Source organism: Vicugna pacos, chromosome 13, assembly GCF_048564905.1.
Source record: "Vicugna pacos chromosome 13, VicPac4, whole genome shotgun sequence".
In the NCBI taxonomy this organism is placed as follows: Eukaryota; Metazoa; Chordata; class Mammalia; order Artiodactyla; family Camelidae; genus Vicugna; species Vicugna pacos.
This window is the reverse complement of record NC_132999.1, coordinates 66,022,635-66,042,299: the sequence shown is the minus strand read 5'-3', so window position 1 is coordinate 66,042,299 and position 19,665 is coordinate 66,022,635. Positions and strand designations below refer to the sequence as shown.

At 63.1% G+C, this 19,665-nt stretch overlaps 1 protein-coding gene across 1 annotated transcript in view; it reads left to right on the top strand.

Moving 5' to 3' along the window:
- Positions 1-470: 470 nt before the first annotated feature.
- PRDM16 (PR/SET domain 16) overlaps positions 471-19,665 on the top strand; it is a 311,746-nt gene continuing 292,551 nt past the window's right edge. Inside the window, exon 1 of the mRNA XM_072975567.1 lies at positions 471-686. Coding sequence (XP_072831668.1) covers positions 650-686 — 37 coding nt within the window. The 5' untranslated portion in view covers positions 471-649. The remainder of the gene's footprint in view (positions 687-19,665) is intronic.

The following is a 19,665-nucleotide window of genomic DNA, read 5'->3' as shown; positions in this document are numbered from 1 at the left end:
GACGGGGCCGAGGGGAGAGACAGGGAGGAAGGCAGGCTGGGGCGACGGTGAACGCAAAGCTCTTTAATTAGTAATAAAATGCAGTGAAACGAAGCAAAACCAGCCAGAACCGCGTCCAAACTGTCGGCGCGTTTGCCCCCATAAGCAAGGAAGTCTGGGGGACAAACGCAGCCGCCCCTCCATCTTTGGCCCCGGCTGGGGCGGGAGCAGCAGCGCGACGCGACGCAGGGGAAGGGGGGGGATAGTCACCTCGCCTCCGGGGCCACCTGGGTCCTTTTAAAGCGTCCGGGGTGCGGGCCCCGGGCGGGAGCGCGGAGCACGGAATGTTTTCTTAAAGGGCCAGTTCCGAGCTGCGCTGAAAAGGGGGGGAGGGAGGGGCGGGGGGGAGAGAGATAAGTGAGGTGAAGGCCGGGAAGGCCGAGGAGAGCCCCCCAATCCCGCGCCGAGGCGGCGGCGGCGGCGGCGGCGGCGCGACGATGAGGATGATGAATACATTGCAAAGTTTTTTTGGCCCCGGCGAGGGGTGTCAGATTGAGTGCTCTGTGCGCATGTGCGAAGGTGTCCAAACTGACAATGCTGGGGAGATGAAGATAGTGTGTAGCTGCTTCTGGACTCAAGGAGGAGGAGAGAGATTCCGCGAGCCGACACCATGCGATCCAAGGCGAGGGCGAGGAAGCTAGCCAAAAGTAAGTCTCCCGCGCTCGGCCGCGCCGCGCCGCCGGGCCCGGGCCCCGGGGCCGGGGCGCCCGGGCCAGGGGTGCGCGTCGGGGCGCGGCCGGCGCGCCTCAGGCTCTCGGCCCCCGGATCGGCCGCGCGGCCCGGGGGCTGCTCCGCCTCCCGCGCTCCGGGGCCGCCGGGCTCGGCGCGGAGGCTCGGGGCGCCCGGGCCGCGCGCTCCCCGAAGGCGCCGGCCCCCTCCTCGCCGAACCCCCTCCCCCCCCCAGTGTCAGGCGCTCGGGCCCGGGAACCCGAGGCGCGCGGTGGGGGCTGGAGAGGGGGGCGGAGGGGGAGGGCTGGGGGTGGAGGGGAGCGAAAAGCGAAAGTTAGCGAAAAGTTGACGAAAGGGGAGAGCAACTTTTCCTCCTCGCTCGCTCTCCCTCTCTCTCCGAGTGGCTCTCAGTCCTGGTCAAATCATATTCCGGGCTTTTGAAATAGTGGGCGCTAGAGCACCGCCTTTGGCGTCCGCCAGCCGGGAGTAGAGGAGGGAGACCCCGAGCCGGGGAGGGGGCGGAGGAGGGGGCGCGGGCCGGCGCCCACCCGGCTCCGCCGGCGCAAGGGCAGGAGTGGCGACGGCAAGACAGCCACAGCCACGGGGGGAGCAAAATGGAGCCGTCTTCCTGGGCTTGGAACTATGGTCGTGAAGTTGATTCCCAACTGGTGCCCCGTGCGGCGGCGGGCGCTCCTCCGCGACTCCGGCAGCCCGCGCGGCCGCCCAGGCGCCGGTGCCTCCGGCGGGAGGGTCCGCACCGGGCCGCCTTCCTATCCTCCACCGCCACCGACCTCGGCTTCGCTCCGACCCTCCCGCGCCCGCTCGCCCGGCACAGCCCCGAGGCCTGGCGGGGACAGAGCTGCCCCCGGCGAGACTGCCCGGTCCCCGGTCTTACTTTCTCTTTCGCTCCGTCTCGGGCCGAGCCGCGGGCTCGGCGCGCCCAGCCCGCCGCCGGCCGGGTCCTCGCCGCCGGCCGGGTGCGCTCGCGGCCCGCACGACAGCCCGCCGCCGCTCCTCGGGCCAGCCGTGCGCCCTCCGCGCCCCGGCCTCCCGCGCCATCCGCTGCGAGGCCCGTGGGCCCGGGGCTGCGGCCCGAGAGGCGGGCAGGTGGGGGCGGCGGCGCCGCGGCGGCCCGGCGAGCGCGGCTCCCGAAGCCCGGCCGCGGCCCGGCTGCAGCGAAGTGGCGAGCGCCGCCCGGAGCCTTATCGGAGCCTCCTGCTCTCGCCGCCCCCTCCTCCGCGGCCGCCCGCCCACCCGTGGAAGAGGCGCCCGGCCGCTTCCCCTTGCGAATCCCTGAGGGACCACCAGGCCGATCAGTAGGCTCTTCCTCGGCCCGACCTTGCCAGGCCCGGCCTCGTCGCACCCAGGGCCGAGCCCCTCAGCGTGAACCCGGTGGGCGCGAAACTCGCGACAGTTTCCCGAAGTTCTACCCTCTTGGTTCGGTGCGCGGCCGGCTCGGCCCGACCCGACAGCAGCCCCCACAGTCCGCAGGCTGCGCGTCGGGCCCACGGGGGAAAAGCAGCTCCCAGCTTCTGCAGGGTGCTCCTGGACTCTGCCCGCGGCCGCTCGGGGCCCCTCGTTACAGTGCCCCTTTCCACCCGGTCTCCTCTGCCCGGTGCTTATGGCCTCGGCCTCCTCGGCCTCCCATGAACTCTGGCCCCTCTTGGTGCGAACAGGGCCCCGCGTTTTGTGGCTGGTGCGGCTGGCAACGCGTGTTACCTGCCTGCCGGCAGGCATGTGCAATGTGCGTGTTCATGTGCATGTTCGGGTCTGTTTGTGCACCATGGATCTTCTCAGTGTCTTGGCTCCCTGGAGCAGGCCGCCTGGGTCGGGCTGTCGCCAAGAAAGGGCCCGAAGATGGAGCGAGAAAGTGGAGAGCGGCGGAATTCTCGCTGGGCCTTCGCTGCAAGCGAGAGGCCGGCTCAGTGCGCCCAGAGTGGCCGCAGAAACTTCCAAGTGTCCCACGCCTGCCTGCTGTCAGCCTGGGCCTCAGCTCTCTGTGTGCTCCACCCAGCCAGGTGGGGAAGCTTGCTGGCCTGGCTCTGCTCAGGACCTAGAACAGGTAGCGACCTGCAGCCTAGCTCAGAGGCCAGAGAACTGGACCCAAGGGTAGGGCAGAGCACAGGTCTCCCCTTCCTGGGAGCCCTTATTGAGGAAAAGGCAGTGCCCAGCAGGTCTGTGAGGCTCAGACGCAGCTGCAGCCCACACTGGAGCAAGCACTGGGAACCCTTCCCGCTTGGGCCCCACAGTTAGGACAGCTGGCCCCAGCTCTCCCCAAGAAGGTAGCCCAGGCAGGCACAGGACCTTGCTGCCTGCCCGACACAGAGCACAGGACCCACCGAGGAATTTCACTTCACTGGACGATATTTCAAGCAGATGTGGACGTCCCTGGGGACCTGACTCCGTTACCTGAATCTGAGGCAGCAGGGCAGCCCGAGTGCCACCAGCAGAACCTCCCCCTCCAAGCCACATCCTGGCCAGGGTCAGGGAGCTGGGGGACTGGGACGGGGTCACAGGCATGAGGCCAGGGTGCAGGACTGGGCTGTGCCTGCGGCCATGTGCCTGGCATGGAAGGAGATCCAGGCTGGGGATGTGACCGCCTGACTCAGGGCTTGGGGGGCTGCCTCAGAGGGTATATCTGGGGCTCTCATTTCGTTTGTGCTTCCCGAGATCCTACTCCAGCGGCATCCCTCCTGCTGGGGCTGCATGCTGCCGAGCTGGTGGCACCTTTGGGGCCCGCACTGGGGACTCTGAGTTGAGTCTGCAACGACAGAAGCCACTGGGGCACTCAGGCCAGGGCTGCAACCCAGCTGCTGGGAAACTGCCCACCTCAAGCTGAGGCTGGGGGCAGGAGCAGTGAGGACAGGTAGGGGCCAGGGTCCCCTCCAACCGGCTAGGCCGTGCTGGTCTGTGGGAAATGAGGCTGTCCCTGTCCTCCATTTAAAAACAAAATGTCACACAAAAGCTTTGTGTTTCTGCTGCTGTTGGGAGCCAGGTGGCCAGGTAGGGGTCAACACAGCCACAGTGTCCTCCTGACCTCCTCACAGCACAGCTGGGGGGCCCTGTGGTGGGGGAGGATGTGCCCCCTAAGCTGTGTCCAGCCAGAGCCCCCATTGGAGCACCCTGAGGTATGAACTCCGTGGAGGGGACAGATCCAAGAGTCCTAGACACCACGTCTTCCAGGCCTGGGGAGAGCTTCCAGACAGCAGCCACTGCTGCTCCCCCCCCCCGGGTGGGGGTGGGGGCTGCTGCCTCTGCGCCTGCTTTGAGGGGGATGCCTGTGAGGAGGGCGTGTGTGTGACAGGGAGTAGGGGCGCCCTGGCTGCAGGCTGAGCTCCCAGCCTGTTCCTTCTCCCCAGCAGAAACAGGCCAGGTCCCCCTCTGCTGGGCCCTGACCATCTCCCACCCTTGGAGGGGAAGCCTGTCCCTTCCGCCAGTCTCCTCCCTGGAGCCAGGACAGCAGCCTCCTGTCCGGACGCCGGGTAGGGCAGCAGTGCCAGGAAACGTCCAGCGGGAGTCTGGCGGCTCGCCCCGCTTCGGGCGAAAATGCGGAGGCTGCGGTGGAGGGGCGGGGTACGGGGCTGGCTGCCAAGGCCAGGTGCCCCGCGGCGGCGGTGAGCGATTGCCTGAAGGCTCTGGCTGGCCAGGGGCCCCGCGGGTGTGCCAGGGCGCCCACCGAAGCTTGCGGGAGGGGAGGGTGCCGGGTACTGTTCGTGGATGACCTCCCCACGTGCTCCGGGGGAAGGGCACCCGCTGCCGCCTGGGGTCCCCAGTCACTCGCCGCGTTCCTTCTGTTGGCCGCTGGCGTGGAGCAGGTGCGGGCTAGGCCTCCCCGACCCTGCCCGCCCGCAGCTCCTGCGCCCCGGGCGTCTCCCTTCCGGGCGGAGCGCAGGGCCGGGGACCCAGTCTCCCGTTTGTGCTGAGAGGCCGGTGCGGGCGGTGGAGCGGCCTGGGACTCCCCTCCACGAGCCCCTCGGGGAGCGCGCCGGCTCGCTGGGCCGCCGTGGGCGCGATTAGCCCCGTTTTATTCAATTAGAAGGCAATTAGGGATCCTTGGGGGCTGGGCTGGTAATTAAGGTGACGTATAATTAGAGTTTCAACAAAAATTATCCAGGATTAAAAATCTTTCGAATACTTTCGTTTAAAAATTTCAAATAGCGTTAAACACAATTTATCAGGTTTTGAATCAAACCCGTGTAACAAGTCTTGGACGCTGCAGCTCACGTAGCCGGCGCGGGAGGACAAGGCACAGTCGGGGTGCCGTCTCTGCGCGGGAAAGAAACTTCTCGAGGCGGAAGGAGCCGGCCCGGCCTCGCTGCGAGCGCAGACGCGGACTGCGCGGGGCTCCAGACGGCGCGGGCCGGGCCGGGCCGCGGCGCGGTGCACAGGGATCCCCGGCGGAGCCGACGGCGCAAGGCTCTCCGCGCACGAAGTCGCGACCAACTACAGCGCGGCGTGAGCGGCGCCCGCGTCTACACCGCGCAGCGGGGTGGTGGCGGTGGCTGCGCCCGGCCGAGCGCCCCTGGTCTCAGCCCGGCCGGAGCGGCGCCCTCCTCCCCCAGGGCTGCGGCGTGGCCCCAAGGGTCTTCGCCTCTCTTGGCTTTCTGGACGGAGGGAGTGGGCTCCGCAGCCGGCTGCTGACCTGGCCCAGACTCCATCGCGGGGCGCAGGCCCATGTGCGGTTCGAGGTCGCTCCGCGGACCTGGGTCCGGAGAGACGAGGAAGCAGGCGCGGGAGGCCGGGTCTAAGTTGCGGCTCTGCGGAGAAATCGAGGCGGGGGTGGGGAGTCTGGCTTGCCAGGAGCGACCCCTGCCTTCCCGGGCCGAATCCGCAGGCCCAGCTTCGACGAATGTGGCGCTTGGGCCCCGTGCATTCGCCCCCCTCACCTGCCTGAGCCGAGACCCGAGGGGGCCACAGCCTGAGCCCTGCCTGCCCGTGTCCCTGTTGCTGCCGCTGCCTCAGGGAGGGGGTCCGGTGGAGGAGACACTTGGGAGACATGACCGCATTCCCCCTTCACTGACTGAGAAGGATGAAGTGTGGCCGGCTGGCACCACTTTTAGGGGTAAGATACGAAGGGCACAGAGAGGTCAAATAACCCATAGACAGTCACACAGCAGGTTAATTGTGAAACTGAGTGTCACTTAAAGTCCTCCAGGATTTCTTATTTGGCAGCCCCCATCTCCTGAAGGCTGCAGTTAATTCCATAGGGGTTTTTTTTTTAATGTGTCAGGATTTAAGCATTTTCCCGGGGCCAACAGTCAGCTTCTAACACAAAAGCAAGCAAGACATCAGTGTGCTTAAAGCGTGCGAATGCATCTGTCGAACTTGAGCACTCAGCCTCCTCCAGACGGGGACTCTCTGCCTGGGACTGGGCTCCTCCGCTGGGCAGGGGCCTTGCCTGGGGTGTCTCCAGCCCCTGGCTCTGGGTGTCCTCTGCCAAGGACAGGTGCAGGAGAGCTGGAGCATTGACCCAGGGTCGACCTTGTCCACCCCTCACATTCTGTCTTTTGCCTGAGCAAAGAGAGGAGGTGAGGTGTCGGGCCAGCTAGCTCCCCCTTCCCTCCACCCCAGATCTGGAGGGAGGTCACCACCGCCCCTCCCCCAGGCCGTCAGGGCGAGGTGGAGCTGCTGCGTGGACCTGAACCACAGGGTGAAGAGCCGAGGCCGCAGCTATAAGTCCAGTCTGGAATCGGCCACTCTTCCTTAAGTCTGGGCACCTCACGGGCCATCGTCAGGGCCAGGGGCCGGAACGGCCACTCTTGTGCGCCCAGGGCATCGGGGGTGGCCTCTTCTGTTCCAGCCGTCTCCTCGCTCTCTCAGGGTTTCACCATCAAATCCTCCTCTGTCCGGAGGTGCCCCGGCCAGGCCAGCGGCCCCTCCCTGGACTGTGAAGAACAATGGCCTGGGGTGGCAGATAGGAGTGCCGCGGGGCCTCGATACATATTTGTTTAATAGTTAACATTCTGTGCAAAAAAAGGAGGGAAGTCAGAGTCTGGTGAAGGCTTTGCTTATTTTATATCCACTATACCTATTTCTGTCCATGAAAATTGGCTTAATTATATCAATGGAATGTTTCTTTTTCAATTCTGTATGCAATTAGTCCATCTTGCCGGCTGCAATTTATTTTAATAAAAAAATAAACCAGTGGTGTGTTCAGTTCCTCGTCCCCTGGGGACAAACGCGATTGGTGTGTTTAATTTCATTAACTACAATGCGGCCTACTGGAAAAATGTATAAAATCAGCTTTATACAGCTTAAACACTGGCATTTGAAACAAATCATTATTGCATTAGCTGTCACACGGGTAATTCTAGAATCTAAGGGAAAAAAATATATTATGGCTGTTTTTATAACCCTTTGCAAATGCACTGTTAAAATAATTTATAATCATTTTAAAACATGGCTGGGTCCTGGTGAATATTTTATCTCCTCTAAAGAAGGCTCCGCATTCTCGCTGCACATTTTCCATCTGACGCCTGATCTGGTCCCAACCCCAAACATCATCTTTTGGGGTGGAGACAGTGCAGCTTCTGTTTAAACCGACCTGATGAGCGTGGGGTCACTTTTTCATTCTGGCCTGACTCTGTTTCCGAGGTAGATATTTGATGCAGCAACAGACTCACCTGAAATTCGCCTCGGGGTGGAGGGGCCCCCACGAGACTGGCGCTGCGAGCCCTCAACGCACCCAGACTTCCCCTCCGGGCCCCCGGGTGGGCGGACGGGGGTCCACAGAGAGGTTCTACAGGCATGGGAGCAAAGCCGCCCTGTGGGCAGTGTTCCTGGGCTCCAGCTTGGACAAGTGAGGGCAGCCCTTGCTCTGTTCACCTCTGAAACCCTGCTCAGGAGGGCTTGAGAACCGGTGACCTTGAACGCCCACTTGCTGCGTCTGGCGGGAGGCTTCTGCAGGACACGCTGGGCTGGGGAATTCACCAGCCTCGTGCTGCTTCTTCGGGGGGAGCACCCTTCCAAGGAGGCGTGCGCCTTCAGTCTGCACCCCGTCCAGTGTGGGGCGTGCGAGGGGTGTGTGCCCCGGGGTGTGTATGTGGGGATCCGCGCTACCCGCCGGAGTCCTTGCCCAGCCTGAGCTGCTCTGCCGTCGGCGAGGCGGGTGATGGAGAGTGCCTGCTCCTCACTCCCACAGGTGTGAGGCTGGAGACGGTGAGAAGGATCTGTGGGGGGGGGGCAAAGCACGGGGCTCCTCTGCCCGGCGGTCTCCTGGTTCTGAGATGCTCTTCCCGGAGACCCGAGTCGTGGCCCGAGACCCCTGTTCCCTCAACGTGGGGGTGCAGCAGGAACACGGCCGGCTGTGAAGGGACAGGATGCGGGCTCAGCCTCCAGGCCTGCTGTCACTGTCCCTGTGCGGGTGCCGTGGGGGTCTGCCTCCCTCCCATCCCCAGGCAGTTCAAGGGGCATTGACAGGAGGAGAAGACCCTTCTCCTGGTTTGAGGCTGGGACCAGGGCTGCTCTCCTGCTCACGTGGGGAGGAGAGGGGCCCCTGGGACTCCAGGCGGTTTCTCGGGAGTGTCCCAGAAGCAGACTGCGGCCCTTCTGGCTGCACTGGCAGCGTCTCTGACACCCTGGCCTTCAGCCTCCTGGCTCACCTGGGTGGCTACAGGTGGGTCTGACTTCCTCCTCTGGCACCAGGCGTGTGCTCCACACTTGACTTGGAGATGGGGTGATGGTGAGGCCTGAGGGAGACACTGGCACTGCCTCTTTGGGTCTGAAGCCCCGTCCTGTTTCTCCTGGGGGCGGCTGGAGGAGCTGAGTGGGGAGAGCCCAGGCCGGGCCTGCCCGACCCCTAGCTCCAGGGGCCCCGCCGTGCTTCCGGGACTCCAGGAGTCCAGCACGGCCCTCAGGCCTGCGGCCTGCTTCTCTTCAGTGCTCTGCAGAGTCGAGAGATGAGTGGCTTTGTCTACTTTCCCACTTTAGAAAGGGTAACAGAGCTGGGCACTGGTGCCAATGTCAAAGCCATGCTGGTGGGCGCCCTGGACGCTGCTCCCATGACCACGCGGGGGCCTCCCCCTGCGGCTGGCCTGTGGGACGGGCGGGGTGGCTGGGGCATCTCGGGCCCCAGAGCCGGCGTGCCGTCCACTCCAGCACCGGGCTGGGCTGCGTCCCCTCCTGTCCGTCTCGGCTCATGGCCACCAGACCCTGGTCTTTGAAGTCGGAGGAAGGGGGTCCGTCTGGGAGGGTCAAAGTGAGCTGTGACTCAATCGAGGGGCTGCAGAGTGTGGACAGGTGGGTGTTCGTGCCCCCTGTGCTTCCTCCCCGGCCACCAGCAGAAGGTTCTGGAAGGGGGCATGGTGTTTGGGGAGGGGATTCTGCCTGGGGCGGGATGTCCCACGCAGGCAGGCAGGCAGGCAGACCCAGGTGGCTTACCTCCTGGGCCTGCTGGGGAAGCTGCTTTGTCAGGCCTCAGCCTCCCTGCTCCGTGGGGGCCACTCAGGGCCGCAGCAGAAGGCCGTGTCCGTACCTCGATTCGCCGCCCAGCTCAGTCGCGAAATAAAGCACACACGGTCCTTAGCTCGTGGTTGTATTTTCCGACTGGGGAGCACAGGTGCGGGGGACTGTTTCCACCCCGACGTGCAGCAGGGCGCTCACCAGGCGAAGGCCGAGCCCGCCCTCCCGCCGCCCTCCCGGCCCCCGCCCAGCCTAGGCCTTTTCCATCCTCACGTCTACCTTTGGGGTTAAACAGCTGTTGGCATCTGCCGGCTCTTTTCTCATCAGAGGCCTCCCAGGGCCCGCAGGGGTTGGGTCTCCTGCTTGTTTTGGCTGCACTGTTCCCCTTGGCGGTTCACCTCTGCGTGTCACCAATGGGCCTACTGTGTGCCAGGCTCTGAGACGTACCTGAGGGTCCCAGGCAACTGCGGACCCACTCAGAGGAAGATGTGTCAGGTCCCCGTGCTCTGGGCAGTGTCATGGATGCCCACTGGACTCGGGTCCTCACTGGCCAGCAGGTCCTTGTCCCAGGGCCTGGGCCTCTGTGTCCAAACCACTTGGAAGGGGAGAGAAGCAGCAGGCCGCCCCTGCCTCAGCACGTTTGGAGACTCCCAGCTCGCGGGACCCCCGAGTCCTGCCTCTGCGCTTGCGGAGGGGTTGCTGGACCCCCGACTCACCGCTCTACTGCAAATCAGAAAGGCCCGAAGGAAAGGGAGGGAGCAGCGCGGGAAAGAAGGTTTGCGTATCTGTCTTTGCTTCCGTGAGAGCCTCTCTCTCTCTCACTCTTAAATTCAGTGGCTCAGACGAAATTTGTACCGCGTATCTCTTGTTCCGATGGCAGGCAGGGCACCGCCAACATTTCAGCACAGGAGTGAAATGCCTGGGTCAACGGAGGATGTGTCTGGGAACCGAATGTGCCTGGGAACCCTTTCCTGGGACACGGTTTAACCTCATACCTGTGTTGAGACCGCAGGAGTCAATATTCTGCCGAAATATGGATTTGCATAACACACGCCCTGCTAGCTGCTTTTTCTAGTCTCCGGGAAAGGGGCGCGCATTTAAAAACGCTTTGGACGTTTGTACCTGCTCAATGGGCTGTAACAGCCTCTTCAGAGACGCCCAGAGACATCAGTCCGTAAAACATTTAAACAAAGACCGAAAATCCTGCTCACTGGAGGAGCCCGAGGGGCGGCCACAGGCGAGCTGCTGCAACCCGGGCAGAGCTCTCCTCTGTCCCTGGTGCAGCCAAGCCAGGCCCCTGTCACTCCCTGGCACCTTTCTGCCTGCAGGTGACACTCCCTGGTAAAGGTTCAGAATGAGGCCACGTCCCCAGAATTCATACTTCTGCCGCACAGGCCACCTCTGGTCTTGGTCCCGGAAAAGTGATACGATTAGGTCCTCGCCGGGCTGGAATCGGCGTCACCGCCGTGTGCTGCCCTGACAGCCGTTCCCAGCCCCCAGACACACAAGTGGCTGTCAGTCCCCTCTCCCTACTTGCTGTCCTGATCGAAGGGGGTCCTGGGTGCTATTTCTGGGGGTCAGTGGGGAGGAGAGCACAGGCTGCTCGTAGGCCCCCAGGCCCCCCTCTGGACGGAGCTTGTGACCCAGAGGACGTCTTTTGCTCAGTCAAAATCGAGCTGTTTAGGCTGTGGCCACCAGCCTGGGGTGGTGCCACCTTCCTCTTCACTGCCACCTGCTCGTCCCCAGATGCCTTCCGGGGAAGCCTGGCCTTCTTTGCAAATCACTCTCAGCTCTTATTCCTGGAAAAGCCAGTGAATTCTTGAACTGCTTGAGAGCCAGGGAGCATTTTGTTGGCCGGAGCTGACGCTGCTCTCGGCGGGAGACACGGCCCCTGACACACACCCTTCGTCCGGGCCATGGGCTGAGGGTCTCCAGGAGCGTGCGGACGTGTCCATGCGGGCGCTGCACCTGCGCACTGGTGCCCGCACCTGTGCTCCAGCCTGGGTCCGACGTCCGAGGGAGATGCGCCCTCAGGCCGGTCTTTTTTGTCGGTGACTTTGCACCTCCCTGCCCACTTGTGCTTTGCAAAGAACCCCTCGTTTTCACTGCCGCCCCCCACCCGTCCCAGTGTCACTTAGCTCCCTGTGGCATCTGGAGCAGGGGCTGCAGCAGCCGGGCGGGCCTGGCCCAAAGCCGTTTGCAGCTGGTCGTCGTGTGAGAAGAGACGGGAGAAGTTCAAAGGTGCAGGGAGGGCGATGGCCGAGCACTTTCCCGCAGTTTATAACCCCATAGAAGAAACAAAGGGGAGCGGGGGCTGTTTGGATAATCCTGGGCCCTAGTGCTCGCATTTAGAAAAATTAGGCCCTCTTGAAAAATTACAGAATTATGCTGCCAGTGTCAGGTTCCGAGATAATGATGTGTCTGTGTGCGAAAATATTAAATTGCAATCGCACGCCTGTGAGTACCTCTCTGAATAGGGTATTCAGTTCCCAGCTCGGGCTGAGCATAAAGCTAGTGACTGACAGAATACAAATGGTGTCGTAAAGCACTGGGGGGGTTTACAGCCGGGCTCCGTCCTTCTGATCGGCTGTTCCATCTCGGCCCATCGAGCCATCCTTTTCTGTAATGAAACAGCCCAACAATGTGGCTAATTATTTATTTATCACGTTAGCAGGAGGAAAAGCTGTCACAGACAGATCAATTTTTCCCTGGAAGTGATTTGACGAGACTTTAAAAACCAGCCCCACGATGGAATGTCGGGCGCTGTCCTCCGACCTCCCCAAGTCCGCGTCATCCACTCCACTGATGCCTGGTTTTAAAACACCCACCGGCCGCTCGCTCCCTCACCCAGCCGGAGCCCAGGCAACCTTGAGCCAGCCCAGTGCCCTTTCTGCCCAGGGGGCTTCTCACTGCTTTCCATCCAGAGGAACGGGGTCCATGGCTACTTCTGTGCAATGAGATCCGAGTAGCAGCACGGAAACCTGGGGCAACGGGAGATTTCTTGTGTCCCCCCAGCCCCACGCCTGGGGAGACCTGGCATCTCTGCCCATGAGCCGGGTGCCACCAGGGTGTCTGGGCCCCCGATGCTCCATGCTCCCGTGTGTGTTCAGGGTGCTCCTGCATGTGCCCGCAAGTGTGTCCGACAGGCAGGAGGTGGAGTTTTGGTGACGGCACGTTTGGCTGAGTGTCCTTTTGAACAAAAGGGCCAAAAAAAAAAAAAAAAGCAGTGGAAAGTAAGAGCGCTTAGAAACCCCGGGGCAGATCGCTGGCCCGAGGGGGGGCTCTCGTTTCACGGCTGGGAGTCAGAATTGCAAAGCCAAGGGCCCCTGCGTCTTAACTTTCCCTCCATCGAAGGTGTTAATCTTACCTTCCGAAGGTTAGATAAAGCCCCTCAAAGCTGCTGCTGGCTATTGAATCTCATCTGCTAATGACCGCGGCGGGCCCGGGCAGGCCATCTCGGCCGCACCACTGGTCCCTGCGGCCCGTGGCCGGGTAAGAAACCCGCCGTAACTCCCACCAAGTTCTCCGTTTACCCGGGGTTTTAGGTTGCCTCCCGTGCCTGACAGACTGCCCGCGTCCAAAGGGGAGGGGATGGACAGCCATGGCGAGGGTGAGGAGCCCATTACTGCGGCCCGGGGCCCTCCTGCTTCTCCGGGGGACCCCTGCCCCAACTCTGACCACAGACGCAGCCTGGCAGAGGGAGGGCAGGGCCAGGCGCAGAGGCAGGCTGCCTTGGGTTTCCGGACAAAGAACCCCGGATTCTTTGCCCACCAGACACAGATGTTGCCCGGCTTCACGTGCGGGGCCTGCCGGCTGCGAGGATACAGGGAAGTGGCAGTTTAGTGCAGCCTGCAGTCAGATCGGCAGGACATGGGGCCTCTGGGCCAGATCTGGCCCCCCCGGAGAACTGTGACCACGATGCCAGTTCCCATCCCAGGGTGCTGGTCACCAGCAGTGAGCACAGCTTGGACACAGGGTGCGCGGAAGGGCCAGTGCCACAATGACCTCCCTCTTCAGGGAAGCCCTGACGCTCACCAGGCCTGTGAAAGCAAAAGCCAAGCCGAGCCCGCCCTTCCCCGCCTGGCCCAGAGGCAGTGGCCGTCAGGGCCCAGGGCCAGCAAGCAGAGGGGCGACAAGGCCAGGGCGCCCCCGTGATGCCAGAGAAAATGGACTTGGAGTTGAGTGCTACCAGCCCTGGGCCTGGAGAGGGTCGGTTCTTGCTCTTTCTTCCCACGTTCCCATGGGATGAGTGGCTCCGTCACCTTAGCTGGCAGTGGACCCAACCAGGGGAGCTTGGTGGGTTCTCCTGCGGGCCGAGTGCTGTCCCTGGTGGGGAGGCTGGCCCTCGGGGGCCCAGGCCAGTGGGCAAAGGGAGGGTGGGCGGGAGGCTCTGGGCGGGGCGTAGTGAATGCCTGTGGGGCCTCGCGATCTCCAGGAGCAGGCAGAGCCCCCCACCCCAAGTCCCGTGAGAGCACCTGCAGGCCAGCTGGACCGGTGTCAGTGGGACAATGGCTTGTCCTCGTCTGGAGTCACCCCTGGCCATGGGCGAGACAGACCAGAGAGTTGCCCATAAGCAGGGACCCTGGGGGTGAGCAGATCCCGACTTGCTGGGGGCCGTGAAGGCCAGGGTGGTGTGTGCAGGCTGCTTGACGTTGTGTCATTACTGTCACGCTCTGCAGGATCCAGGCTGTCATTGTTAGCAGCTACTTTGGGCTTCTGGAATTTTCTTGCACCTAGCAGAAGGCAGATTTGTGTGTGAGTGTGCAGGGCTGGGCAGGCTCTCCAGGGCCTCTGGATGTGGCCTACAGGTTAAAAATCTCGTCCAAATGGCGTCGTGATGAGTGAGAGGCCTCCTGGCCAGGGCTCTGAGCCGCCCACCAGCCCGTTGTGTGGGGCTTGGGCCGCTGTGGAGTCTGTGGAACTGGGCAGGTATCTTTATTGGATTTGGGGGCCTCCACCACCCAGTCTCCGGGAGGAGAGGGGCCTCCGGCTGCAAGCCACCCTCAAACATCAGGACACAGTGCCAGCCGCGGGGACGGAGGCCAGCATGTCCGAGAATCGGAGTTTTGAACCTACCCTGTCTTTCAGGGTCTCTTGCTCGGTTTAGCTGCAGGGGATTTGGGGCTCTGGGTGGCAGGAGCCAAAGCTGAAAGGGAAGGCACTTTCTCCTCCCTCTGCTGTTGGATATCCAGCTGGCCCTCTAACTCCTGAGAGTGTGTCTCTGATGTCTTCCAGGTAGTCACGGCATGGACTCGAGACATGGGGGCTTTGCTGTAATCAGTCAGTGTGTGCATGGACACTCACCTGCATGCTCACATGTGTACAGGCACACATGCACACACGTTCACACTCAGGCAAGGCACACACTTGAACCTGCCTGCACAGAGCACACACAGGCAACACAGGTGCACATGTATGCATCCGTGTGCACACGTGTCCTCACACACACAGGTACATGCAGCCCATCTGCACACGCACTGGCACACATTTGCACAAGTCGCACAATGCAGTGCATATAAGCAACACGGGCACACACACACCCCCCTGTACACACACATGCGTACGTGCGTGGTGCTCTGTGCACACGGATGTGGCTGCATGAACCAGACTGTGGTTTCAGGCCTGGGCGGTTTAGGGGACTGAGGCCTCAGAGAGGGTGAAGAGGACCCTCATTCAGGGGGCTGTCACCGGGTCTCCGTGGCCCCACAGGCCTGTAGACAGGGCAAGAAGAGACGGAGGCTGGGACAGTGAGTCCGAATGCTCCTCGTGGGCTCCCACAGGAGCGAGGGAGGGTCTTGGCATCTGCCTGGCCATGGTATGGGCTTCCTCCTCCCTCCTGGGACCCTGGGGTGTCGGGGTCCCTTCCCTCTTGGGTGCGGCAGGCAGGGGCCTCCAAAGCTTGGGCAAGATGGGCTGGATCTGGTGTCATGCAGACCCAGGGGCAGGGCGCAGGGTCTTCTCTGGCCCTTTCAAAGGGACATTCGATCTGAACCCTGGGGCTCAGTAAGGAGACTCCTGCGAACCCCACGCTGATGGAGTCAAAGACACTCAGCCGCTGGAGAGAGCACTTTGCAACGTCGGGCTCTGGCATGAGGCCCTTTGTGGGATTATCTGCCCCCCTGGGAGGCGTGGAATGCTGGGGGCGGGGGGCCACGGCAATATAGAGCTCACACAGGCCGTTGATAAAGCGGGCTGCTTTCTGTGGCCGTTCTGTCGCCGAAATTTGAGGTGCAGCCCCATAGTGGAGGCCACTGGCCCAGGACATCTGAGCCAGGGAGGACCGTCCGCTCTGCCCTCGCCCTGGAGAATTTGAGTCCAGGCCGCGTCTGCCGGCGTCTACCCGGGGCTCCTGCCCACTTCAAAAAACAGTGTGGGGAGACGGGCAGCACCTTACACCCCAGACTGGGCATTCTTGGCCTCCCCGGGGATCACAGCGCGGGGCCGGCGGGGCCGCAGCCGTTGAGGGGGGGCTGGCGGGAGGGGCCCCTCTGGGCTGACAGCTCCTGGCGTCTGGTTGTGGGCTGCAGCTGGGAAGCCTGCGGCCCGGGGCGGAGGCACCTGGCGCACATCCTGCTGCAGGCGCTGGCTGGGCTTTGCGATGCTTGGGGTTTGTCTCCACCAAATGTCCAGCCCCTTTTAACTCCCTGTTTGTCCCCGAATCATTCCTGACTTTGTCTGTGGAAGAGGGCATGTCCGGCTGCTCTGGGTCTGGTGTCCGGGACCCACTCCTGACTCTAGAGTGTAGGTCCAGGTGGCCTCTGAGCACAAACCCACCCTTGGGCAGGCGGCACCGCAGCCTTGAGGACGCACGGGATGTCCTCCTGGCCGGACGCTGGGGGTGCTCTCAAGCTGCAGCGGCGTGGGGTTTCTGCCTCACTGGGTGGCGATCAGCCTGCAGCCCAAGGATGAACTTCGTCCTGCTACCGGGCGGGACTGGGAGGACCACAGACGTGTCAGCTTCAACGTGCCGAATGCAGCTGCAGTGTGCCCTGGGATGGCGGACGGAGAGAGGAACTGACCAGGGCGGGAGCTGGCCGGCTCCCTCCAGACTCTCGATCCAGTGGAGCGATGGCGCTGTTAGCAGGCGGGCAGCGTAGGCTGGGGGCTCACACAGACCCCTGCGGAGTCCCGCACCCACCTCCCACAAGCGATGACCCTGGCTGCGAAGCGTCCCTGGGCCCAGCACTCCCATCTGCAGACGGGGGTGCGTTGCTTCTGGGGCTGTGGTTGGACCTAGAGCCGGCTGGCCTGTCCCTCCCAGAAACCGGCATCCAGCTCCTGTGCAAACTCGCCTCCTGGAGCCCCGGCGGGGGTCATGGCGGGCCTTCTCTGGGCGCCTGTGGGGACCCCAGGTGGGCACAGGCCCTGAGGGCCGGCGCTCCATACACACGGTGACCGACGGCCAGGCTGTGTGTCTCTGGAGCTCTGAGGCCTTCTGCACCTGACCACAGCCCCGCTGGTCTGGGCACGGAGCTAGTACCTCCCTTTAGACTGATTCAAGGGGGCCTTAGACGTGTCCACAGGCACCGCCGGAGGTTGTGGTGGCCCGGGGTGGCTGGGGAGCTGTCTGTCATTTGTCCCTCTGTCATTTGTGCTCGTCCTTCTCCTAGGGAGGAGGACAGACTGGGAAACTGAAGCGTGCTCAGGGAACCTCGTGCCCGCGGGAGTCTTTATAAACTGTAAGGCACTTACCCAGTGAGCTCCACGTGCAGGGTCTCCCCACCAGGGCGGCCAGCCTGGGCCACGGGGTCACTGTGTCTGACCCCTAGGCTGGACTGAGGGCCTCCCTCACCTCCCGTCCAGGGCTGAAGGCGCTGACACTCCCAGCGTGTCGGGGGTGGCTTCCCCATGGCCGAGGCTGCCTCGCGAGGAGCTGTCTCCCCCACCCCTGCCCCGCACACCCTCAGAGCAGAGACACTTCCCGCCCAGAATGTTGGCCGGGCTCCCAGCCCCCGGCCCGCTGCCTGACCTCCCGCCCTGGGCTGCATTTTCATCTGGACACGCTGGTCGTGTTTAGAAGCAGGAGAGCCAAGAGAACCCGTGAGCTCTGGGCCCCAGAGCCTGGGCCGTACTGACCCCCACCTGGGGCCGAACCCTGGCCCAGCCTCGCCGCCCTCTCCTGCAGCCTTTGGGGTGGGGACGTTACGGCTTTGGGAGCTAATGGAGGATCCTTGGCGTCCTCTGGCAGTGCTTGCTGTATTTAGTTATTTATTTTTATGAAGTTTGCTGTTAATTGGGCAAAAGAGCTGCAGAGAAGTGCTCGTGCTTGGAGGTTCCCGTGAGCCTCCTGAAATTTCCAGTAGTGAAGCAGTTAAGTGATGGGACTCTGCAGTCTAAACGCGGTCTTGCTCGCCGCCCACGGGAGTGGGGGCGGGAGGGTGGGGAGCAAAGGAAGAGACGGCAGAGTCCAGTGGTGGTCACTCTCGGGCCAGCGCCACGTGTTTGCAGTTAGAACTGGACCCTGGCCCGTGGAGGTCCTGCCCCGGCCCACCCCCTCCTTGGAAGGGCCTGCTCCTTTGGAGGTGAAGGGTAAGGTCAGGTTTGCTTCTTAAAGGAGCCACCCCGCGTTGGCCAACCTGTCTATGGGAGCTGGGGGCCCGAGGGCACGTGTCTTTTTCTTTCCCAGAAGACGGAGGGGAGGGGGCTTCCCACCCGCGCAGCCCGTCCGCAGCAGGAGACCCACGTTGGGGCCAGAGAAGCCGGGGTGTGGGAGCGTCCCCGGGCTTCCTGGTCTGGGTCAGGGTGCCACTCACCGGGCCTGGGGGCCGCGGCGAGGAACTGCCGTCCGCATCGGGGTCAGGCCAAGGGTCCTTCCTCGCGCTTGGCAGGCGACTCAACCCCAAATGAGGAAACTCTCGCTCCTCCGGTTGGGGGGGGGATGCTGAGATCACCGGAGGAGAAGTAAACCACCTTCGACTTCACATTTCTTTGCAAATAAACTCGCAGCCAGGAACGCCCTGCGCCCCGTCCCCTCAGACGGCACAAGCCCGGCCTCTCCAGGCCGCCCGTGCAGGGGCAGCGGTCCTGCTGGAATCACTTTTCTCAAAAACCGTTTCTTGGTTGTGTGACGTTGCCCGTGGTTTTCAGCATTACTCTTTTTTTTTTTTTTTAAATAACAACCTTGAGATGCCTTTACACGAATCCCTGGTTGTTGACAAATCAGTTTTCCTGGGAGGGAGGCGCGTCTCCGTCGGTGGCACTGGGGGCCAGCCTCCTGCTTGTGGGTGAGCAAAGACTGCACGGAACTTCTCGGGAGCTGCTCCCTCGGCCCCTCCTCCAGGTGGCGGGCTCTTTGGCCTTCGCGCTTCCTTCTTTTTGCTCCCCTCCTTCCGCTTTCTAATGTTGTTTCTCTCACCTTCTGAGGCCCGCCGGCCGCGCAGCGGGCTGCACGAGGCCTGCGCTTCTGACGGCGCCGCCTGTTTCACACGTTCCCTCGGCCGCCCCGGCCGTTCGACCCCAGCCGCTGCTCTTGGGGCAGCGTGAACACACGGGGATTCTGTTTGGCTGAGGAAACCCCTCGCGGAGGAGACGGGAGGCCGGGCTCCTTCTGGAGTCTCTGCTGCAGAAATCAGGGAGCGAGGGGCCTGAGCCAGTGAGGACCATCCAGAAACCAACACCACCCCCGCCCCAGACGCCCCCCACGCTCCCTGCGCCCACGCCCTCACGTCCCTGCCCCTCTTGGTGGGTGCCTCTTCCTCTGGTGAGACTGGATGTGGGGGTCTTTGCCTGGAGGCTGTGGTCAGCGGTGCCTGAATGCCGGCTTCCAAGCCCCAGGCAGGTGCCCCCCCCGCCCCGGACGCCTCCTGCCTTTTCCCATTGGTGTGAGATCCTTTCCTAGAAGCCCAGTCCCGCTCCAGAAGGACTAGGGACCCCTCTCCCCATATGTGCCTGGAAGACACAGGTGTCTCGAGGGCTGCATGGCATGTGGCCACTCGTCACCTCACCTGTCCCCCCCCCACCGTGGGGGTCTGTGGCCTGAGGGAGTTAGGCAGGCGTGGCCTCGCCGTGGATGGATGGAGGTGGCACCCTACCAGCACGGCTCCCGCCCAGGGAAGATGTGCGTGGACCCTCTAGCTCTCTGCACCCTCGCTGCCTGCACCGTGGTACCCAGCCAGGAGCCCACCCGAGCATTGCCGTTTGAAAGGTGTGGGCCCTGGGCCTCCCCTATCCAGAGCTGGGTCCCTGCGCATCAAAGCCGCCTCCCCTCGGGCCACGTTCTCCACGGAGCCAGCCAGAGAGGAACCCATCCACCCACTTGGAGCTGGAGAGGGTGTGCCGGCCTCGTGGATGGCGTGGGAGGCGATGGGAAGCCCTCTGAGCGCGGTGGCTGCCTGTGCTGCTGTTCAGGAGAAACAAGACGTCCCCAGGCCATCAAATGCATCCGGCTCCAGCAGCCTTTTTACAAGATGGAGTTTCCTCATCGGAGCAGAAGGGCCCGCCGGGCGCAGGCGCAGGCCCAGGCCCAGACACTGTGTGTTGGGGCAGCCACCGCTGCAGAGAAAATGCAAGGAACCGTCGCATCCGGGACTTGCAAACTCCCCCTTCTGGGGTGCCTCC